At 39.8% G+C, this 8,701-nt stretch overlaps 1 protein-coding gene across 1 annotated transcript; it reads right to left on the bottom strand.

The window, feature by feature from the left end:
- Positions 1-1,406: 1,406 nt before the first annotated feature.
- On the bottom strand, positions 1,407-5,123 carry SPC98 (spindle pole body component 98). Its single transcript, XM_089459851.1, has 3 exons — positions 2,460-5,123; positions 1,867-2,312; positions 1,407-1,755 (listed from the first exon to the last, which is right to left on the bottom strand). The coding sequence occupies exons 1-2, from the start codon at positions 4,769-4,771 to the stop codon at positions 1,982-1,984; spliced, it is 2,643 nt and encodes an 880-aa protein (XP_089315977.1). The 5' UTR covers positions 4,772-5,123; the 3' UTR covers positions 1,407-1,755; positions 1,867-1,981.
- Positions 5,124-8,701: the final 3,578 nt, after the last annotated feature.

Genomic DNA, 8,701 nt, shown 5'->3' with positions numbered 1-8,701 from the left:
ACTGGGCTCAGCTCAGTATGCAGTACAGTGCACCCATCAACATGTCATTGCTTTCGAACCAAAGCATGATCTCTCCTTTTAAGTTGAACCACAGGGACTTCACCTTGTTGACCAATATCTTATCACGTTCATTCATAAAGGGGGATTTTTAATTGTGAAAAATAGAGTGAATATATTGTAGGTTATGGAGGGGGATGTGAGGTGGGAGGCATAGAAAGGGGTATTTGATAAAAATAGGGGATATCTATAAAAAAAATAAGGACTATTTTTATTAAAAAGATATATTGGGAGGGGGGTTCAACAAAAGGATTTTTGGGAGGTTTTTAACAATATCTAATGAGATTTAAGGTATTCGTTAATATTCCACGAAAGCAATCACTATGACACAGGTTGACTAAGTGGAGAACCCATGAGTTGAACAGATGGGAAAAGAACCCTATAGTTAATCAGCCAAGATTACAACTTCCTGAAAATCCATTGGAAAAATAAGCAACTAGGGTGAGAACTGGAAATTGCAAGCAGAGGTGACAACTAACTGTTTTCTCAATTACGTTCCAACCAGCATTATACCCCCTTCACTTGACACAAGAATTACTTCGAACCTACAAATCTCCCAAACTCTCATACCCATGAACAAGGATGGAATCCATGACAAAGTGAACCATGATTTAGGAATGAAAACTTTAGTTACTTTGTCTTTTAACTGGGGTGATTTTCAATGAATTTACTATTTAGTAGATGGCCTCTATGAACTTAATCCAAATCTCATTTTTAATAGAGTCACTTCAATTCTAATTTACTGAATAATCCCTTGATTTCACACCTTAAATCAGAAGGTTATGAAACGCCTTTGAGAGGAGATCATTTATTCTTTTTACTGGTCCGACTTCTGAAGACACTGTTCTTATGTCTCAGTTTTTAAACAGTTATAAATTTACAGGATACAAAAGAATGCTCAATTATGTGTTTTACGGAAAGGATAATCAATTATATACTTCACGAAGGTTCTTGTAGTGAGATTTTGCAGTAGGATACCTATAGATAGCTGTGAGTATACTGATGCCGTTATAGAAGCATCAAAGGCTCTTGATAAAAAATAAGCAAGATCAATTCTACAGTAACCTAAATAAACCCCAGCAACATATACCAAAAACACTAAAAAAATGAACCACAGCATATCCAACAAAACTACCTCTTTATGTAGCCATCAAATGCATGTGAGCTTCAAAAGTACCTAAAGACTATGAAAAAGTGCCTTGAAATGATCCTGCTGAAACATGGAACTGCAAAATTTCCGAAATGGCAATCAGGTGGACAATGTGAAGCAAGATATGCTAATGCCCAAATATTTGAACTTGGAGAAAAGAAGCACATCCAATTTGTCGGATACCCTTGAACACAGGAAAAGTGATCAAATCGACAATCAGTGATCCTCTTTGTATTAAATAAGAGCTATTACAATTCGTGGCACTTGGAAAATTGAGACAAAGATGGCCAAATCAAAAATCAAAACACCTATTATACAAAGCAGCTCAGTTTCCAGAGCTGCACTTAAATGTAAGAAATGCTCCCGGGCAAATCAATGTAAGGTAAGCAACTAAATGTAGTGAAATTTTTCTGACATGTGTTAGAATATTATTCATCAATAACATATTATTGTTGCATAACCAGTAATATCAGAATACCTCAGATTATTGCCACACGCTAAAATATCCCACACTCCTTGAGCCATCAGGTTAAAGATGAATGAAACGCCTGCATGGAAAATAAACCAGTCTGTTAAAATCAAAGATGGGTAACACTGATATTGAAATTCAATTTCCTTTAAAGTAATAAAGCAAAATCACGATACTGCAAGTCAATTACCAGAGCCTGAAACGGTAAGACTGATAAAAGGAAGTCAGCGCTCACTACAGGATCAGATGGGGCTACTCCAGATCACTCAGCCAGTGATGCAGACTTTGAAAACAATGCCAATATTTCAAGCATTCTGTGACTGTTTTCCTCCCCTTAAAGAAGTCCTCCTTGATTTAGTTGGTGTTGTAAGTGTATTCGATAGCTGTTTGCTGTAAAACTCTGTGAAATCGAGCCTAAACAAGAGGAACTTCAAATCAACATGCTGTTGAAGTGGCAATTGAGCAATGAATCCCTCTAATAGAGATGAATACTCAACAGCAATAGCATCCATCTCTTCTCCCATTGAACGCAGGAACTCTCCCGTAAGTTGTGACGAGGACTTCCTGCCTCCACTAACCCAAGACCCCATCTTTTGAGGTTCTTTCTTTGACTTCTGCCGTGAATATGTTTCACCCCTATAGCAAATAAGTGCAAAACGTCACGTTAGTGTGAAATACATGGGAAAACTATGTCAAAAATCAAACAAAGATGTTGGGCCTATCACCAAATGTCATCAACAAAGAGACCAAATTACATGGACAAGGGAAAAAGCAACAATGTACCTAGCCTGCATTTCGCGAGCACTTTCATATAATCTATCCCCATGGCTCCTAAATCGCAAAATGAGATCAAACAATGCAAAAAGTGTTTTATTTAAGTGATGAGATCGATCCCCCAGAAGTGACTTCTCGACAATCGCATTAAGGTACCTTTCATGAGCAACTATAAGTTCATCAAGGTCTCTTGCTTCTTCCATTTCATCAGAAAAGTCCACCCATGAGTACTCAAGAACTTCGAACATAATATAGTACTGCAGATTTGTGACAAAATGGTTCATTTCATTTCTAAGTGTTTGACATCGTCTTAAAATTGCTACAAGTTGCTGCTTCCCCCCACCATCCCTAGTGGCAAATAGCCGAGCAATAGAGCAATTTGGCTTCATAGTCTGCCATGTCGCACTCAGAGCATGTTCCACACGCTTAAGCTTCCAAAGAAAGTTAAAAATTTTAAGATACCTGGCCATCACAGACTCTGTAAAGATGGTATTCAGGGGATCTCTTGCATTATACTCCAGCGAGAAAACATCCCACCCCCTGTCTCCACTATGGTGTGGCATCATCTTCACTCTCAGCCTATCCAATATATCTGGGTCATCATATTGGGCATTGGAGGCGCGAATTGCACTCTCCAGTAGCCCTGAAAGCTTGAAGGAGCTTATAGTGTTAGCAGGTTGAGATAAATCAGGGCCCACAATGTCCATGAGATACTGAATGAAGTCACCTTGGCCAAGAAGCAAGTATCTCTTGATTGCAAGGCAATGATCTCTGAACTTGAATTGACCATACATTATTTCTATCAAATGCCGGTCAATCCTCTTAGCTGCTTCTACAACCAATATTTCCAATGCCTCAGTTTCCCCATAACCAAGACCACCCCTCCTTGTTGAGGTTCCTGCTGCAGAAGCAGCTTCAGCAGCTGCATCTGCCCAACCCTGATCTTTGCAACAGACACGGAGGAAATTGATGGACTTCCCCGTCCTCAAAATTCTCTTCGCAAGAGGCTCTGGAATGAAGGACGGCAACATACCACTGTGGAGCTGGTACCCATCACGCCACAAGGCCTCTGCTTTCACTACCTGTCCGACCACAAAAAACTCCGAAAATATATCATTCAACTCCCCTTCCAGAACCCAACTCCTTACCATCTCAAAAAGCGGAGAACAGACCCTTCTCAGCAACCTTCGCATGAAATCCTGGACCAGCGGATCGCCATGTTGGGCATGCATGTGGATTGCACCAGCCATCGCACCTCCTCTGGAATTCTTGCAGTCATCAACCAAAACAGCCATCAGTCTTATCCTCACAGTCGGCTCTGCAAGCCAAACCATCAACCTCCGAAGCGAAAGATAATTCCCCGATCCTTTACCCTCGGCCATGGCTGGTATCGGATTATGCACCTGCCCCTCCAACACTGCCAACAGCTTATAGTAATCCGAGAGTTCCTCCTGCAATGCAGCGCAGAAAGCCTGCCCCACAGTACCAATTGCCTCAATGGGGCCTCGCTCCACACTCTCATAAATGTAGTCTTTCACCTTCTTATAAAGCCAACCCAATTCACACAATTTCCGAACCATATACCTCGTTGTCCTCGGCACCTTGTAGGACTCTGACACAGCATAACCATCCAAATCCTTATCGAACTTAACAAACCGACCGTCAATACCCTGGCAGGCATACAAAACGTCCTTCACCAGCGCACTCTCAGTGACCTCGGACTCCTCCTGGGAAACCTCCGCATATTCACGCAGAGCAACTGCCTTGGCATTTTCCGGGTCCTTGGACAGAATAAGCACCCCGCCGGCGGGCGCCCGGTCCTGGTCTAGGGTTTTGTGAACTTGAATTTGCACGTTCCTAACTCTACCATTCTCCACATGACCGTCTGCCCGGGGCAAAACCGGGAGCCCCCCCATGGATGCCGGGCCAGAGATTGTAGAGGTGAAATGCCCGGCGTCCCCGCGGGTTTCAGCCCTCTCTTTTCTCTGGTCCTCGGAAACAGCCCTCAGCAAATAAAGCACAGCCCATTTGTTCTCAATGCAACCGGGTCCCGTGAGGGCTGAAAAACGCCTGTATAAGTCAGCGAAAGTTAGGGCATCGGAGGATCTACCTTCGTTCACGAGCTGGCGCTTAACGGCCTCTGCCATGGCCGCCTCATCGTTGGCAAGGGATGGTGTTATCCGGCTCCCCACGATCCGCATTGCGTATTTGAAAGCCCGCTCCGCCATCAGGTCACGGTTTCCATTTCCGCCCCCACCCTTCGCAGGAAGGATTCGCAATACCAGCTCTCGCACCAAACCCGCCACCTGGTCTTCTTCCATTGCGATGCGAAACTATCAAAATGGTTTTGTCGAAGAGGCGTCCCGCTGTTCCGGACGCCGCCAAAACCACCCCCAACACTTCATCTCATTTCTTCAGCGAACCAGCATTCGAATGACACTGCCTGAGGTTTTCTGTAATCCCCCAACCCAAAACCACTCTTCCTGGGAAAAAAACGAATGAATGACTGAATAACGCGCGCCGGGAGAGATGGCCCTGTCTGGGAATTGATCCTGTGCCCACTGAAATGATAAAATGCTCCGATCTGTGTGTTGTATCAGTCTGGTTTGTAGCATTTGTCTGCTACTTGTCACCGGTGATCGCCTGGTCTCCCACATTTAAAAACAGTTATAAGCCTGTTTGTACTAAAGTTTTCTTTTGTGCTTTATCTCTGGATTAATTATTATTAATTATTGATTTATGGGGGATTAAGTAGTTGAAAAGAATTTGAATTTATTTGAATCGGCATTGGAGGTTTATGCGCCGTTATTTTATCCGAACTTTCTTCAGTTTCATTGTGTTCGAAATTTTCAAATTCCACGTGTTTTCCTTAAGTGTTCCATTTATATTTGAAACTATGGATAGTAAGGTTATCCATTTTTGCACAACCTGGATAATCTAACCGGATTTTCATCACACATTCGTTTCTTGAGTGAATATTGTTATATAGCTTCGAGGTTGTAGTTTAATTGTTTTAAGTGTGGTGGTTTGGTTTTCACAAGTCTTGAGATTCATTTTCCAGTAGAATAATGTATAAATTTTTCATTGATTCATGGGAATCACAGAAGAGTATATATATCTAAAAAAAAGTGAATATGTTATATAGAGATTTTTCTTTGATTTGTGCAAATAATTAACAATGTCATTAACAATGGTTGCTAGAATTAACACCATCCAACTTTGATGTTGTGTGTTTGACACCTTAAAGTAACACGTGTAGTTCACATCAATGTTGACGACACCTTTAAAAGCAAGGTGGATGTTTGCTTGTAGTTTTTACACCATTCTAATTTCCCTCCCTCAACTACATCATCTTTATTTGTCAATCTATTTACTGTTTGAATAGCCCTACTTCTTTATCCATCAATCCAACCATTGTCGAGATACATAAGGGAATATGTCTTAGATGTGTTTTGTGAGACATTACTGCTTTCCAAGCAAATGTTAGTGAGTCCCTAACACTGAGCCTATCGGCAATCATCGACCATTTAACTTATATGGTTGTGCTTGTCTTATTTGTTTTTCTAGTTTTATTTGTTTTGAAATTATATAATTTTCACTTGTATGTATGCGATAAGAAAGTTTATCTTTTGTGAGCATTTTTTAAGAGGTTATAGTAGTCATAAATGTGGGTGCAATCACATACCTAAATCATGCACTTTGTTTGCTCTATTGACTTCAATCTTTTTATTGTGCATTACATGTTGGTTACATTGTTGACTCTACTTTAATTATTTGTGTCATTTTCTCAACCAACCTTATCTCACACTTGAAATATTGATTATGACATGCAAATTTGACATATTTTTGGTTTGTATGTTATACAATGTAGAAAAAAGCGTTGCCCAATTTATACCACCTCATTTCCACATAAACAATGATGGGCTCTTATCATGGCCCACTTGTTCATCCTATATAAGTGAATTGCTTCCCCATAACTTTGAATTTTGCATACTACTAAACATAATGTTTATAGAATTGGCCACTTTATCATGGCCCACTTGTTCATCCTATATAAGTGAATTTCTTCCCTATAACTTTGAATTTTGCATACTACTAAACCTAATGTTTATAGAATTTGTCACTTTAATGAATGATAGTTTTTTTATAAATCATGTGCAATGCTTTCTTTTTTGTTGTTTTTTATGAGTCACCATGAGAATATGCTTGAGTTTTCATTTCTATTGATGAGTAGAGTTAGTGATATTTTTGTTGATAAAATGATATTAGCTTGGTATGTTTGTGGAAAACCTATTTAAATGTTTTTTCTTCCTAAGAACCTCGAATTTTGCATACGATTAAGCCGAATTTTTATAGAATTGGCCACTTTAATGAATAACAGTTTGTTGATAAACCATGTATAATGGTAGTTTTGGTTGCATTTTATGAGTTAGCATGAGAATATGTTTGAGTTTTCCTTTCCGTTGATACGTAGAGTTAGTGATATGCTTCCTGATAAATTGGTATTTGTAGTTTGGTATGGCTCTAGAAAATCTATTTAAATTATGTAATTTTTCTTTTAATTGTTGTCTGAGTTGCATCAAGAAGAGAAGAGAAGCGAGTGACCACATTCTATAGCCCATACACATCCAATAATTCAAGGAGGAAGACCATGCAACCACTAGGAGAGGATTATGTTACTCGAGATCCACTACTGCCTAAACAAGGAGACTATTGGGGGTTATAAAGCGTGCATCCACAAGTCTCTAACCCAAGCAAATAGGGGATGGTGGTCCACTCTACAATAGTCCATTAAATCTATAAACCATAGGGAGGAGTGACTCCATGGATTCTCTTGCAAGCTAACTATTATAGCATCAAATGAGGAACATGCACACTAAGATCATGTTCCTTAGCAAATCACTTTAATTGATGAAGAGGAAATTGGTTATTTTTAAGGTAAATTTGTTAGTCCACAACTTGGAGTTCCTTGTTGATTTTCTAGTAGCATACAAGACTAGAGCAATTTACATATTGATAACTACTTCCAATGATACAATTTGACTTATTTTAGAACATTCCAATCATTAATGGTATAGGAGCATTCCACTTCCAAGTCAAATCCTTCTGACTGGACCTAGGGGTTGTTTCATTTACCAAGGGAGTTGGTTCCCTAATTCATGTAATTAAATGTAAATTATTCATTATTGTATTTTCCTAAGTTTGTAAGGAGATTCTAGAGAAAAATGTATTTAGAAATGGATTTGTAATGAGATCTATTCTCATGGAGAAATCTCGAGAATATGGAGTGTGTTAGAGAGACTCAAGAGTTAGTTGGATCCCATGAGAGATTTGGGGATCTAAGAAACCTAATTTAGAGGTTTCTGGTGAGCATTTTTAGGATCTGAACTAATTCAGTTCATAATCTCAGTTTTGTAAGTGTGATAGTGAGGACTAAGATCATATAGAGGATATGAAAGAGAGAAGAGTGTGTGTGTAGAAGCAAGAGAGAGGCTTGTAAGAAGCCGAGAACTAGCTTGAGGCTAGAATGGACCTATATTGTAAATTTGGCCAACAGGGCCTTTGATATTCGTTGTAAATATATATTATTGAACCAGACGTTGTATGAGTTTTGTTTAGAGATTTTTATCTTGATTGTTCAAGTGCATTTTATTTGATAAGTCGAGTGAGGGTGTTGTGTAAATAATGTGTTGATAGAACAGTATTTAGAGAGGATTTTTGCACTTTCAAGTTCAAAGAGAATACGAGACAACACAATAACTTGAAATCTCAGGAGGGATAGACACCATGGATTCAACGAGAATCCACAATGAATTCATAATCACATATTGTAGTTATAACTGGTTTTGTCGAAAAGGCGGCTCAGATGTCCCCGAAGGGAGTCCGGCTCTGTAACATTGAAAGAAGTGGAAGTATCAAGGGGAGCTAACTAGATCTTAGAGAATGCACATGAAACCATTAGTTAAAAAGTTTCGGGATATAGAATTGTAAAGTGATGGACTTCGAGCCAGAGGTCTTAATCCCAGAAAGAAGGAGGAGTCAAGGAGCGCATAAGGTGAATCATTGGTGAGGAGGACTGGGCTTACGTGGAAGAGTGGGTCCGCCCGAAAGTTCTACCCCGACTGGTTTGTTCAGGAACCAAGTCTATGCAACTTGGAAGGAAGTGTCAAGACACATCATATCGGAGAGGACAACCCAGAAGATCTACCTGGAACCCTAAGTCTAAGCGACAAGAAGAGGGAGCGTCAGGC

The sequence above is a fragment of the Pinus tabuliformis genome, chromosome 7, assembly GCF_031772625.1.
Source record: "Pinus tabuliformis cultivar Carrire ecotype Pingquan chromosome 7, CPIR1, whole genome shotgun sequence".
Classification (NCBI taxonomy): Eukaryota; Viridiplantae; Streptophyta; class Pinopsida; order Pinales; family Pinaceae; genus Pinus; species Pinus tabuliformis.
This window is presented reverse-complemented; position numbering and strand designations above follow the sequence as displayed.

Bases quoted from the DNA above. Each gene is read 5' to 3' on its own strand.
- SPC98 (XM_089459851.1), bottom strand. From the start codon at position 4,771: ATGGAAGAAGACCAGGTGGCGGGTTTGGTGCGAGAGCTGGTATTGCGA. The intron at 2,313-2,459 runs GTACATTGTTGC...TATTTGCTATAG, and splicing joins GCTCGCGAAATGCAGGCTAG to GGGTGAAACATATTCACGGC.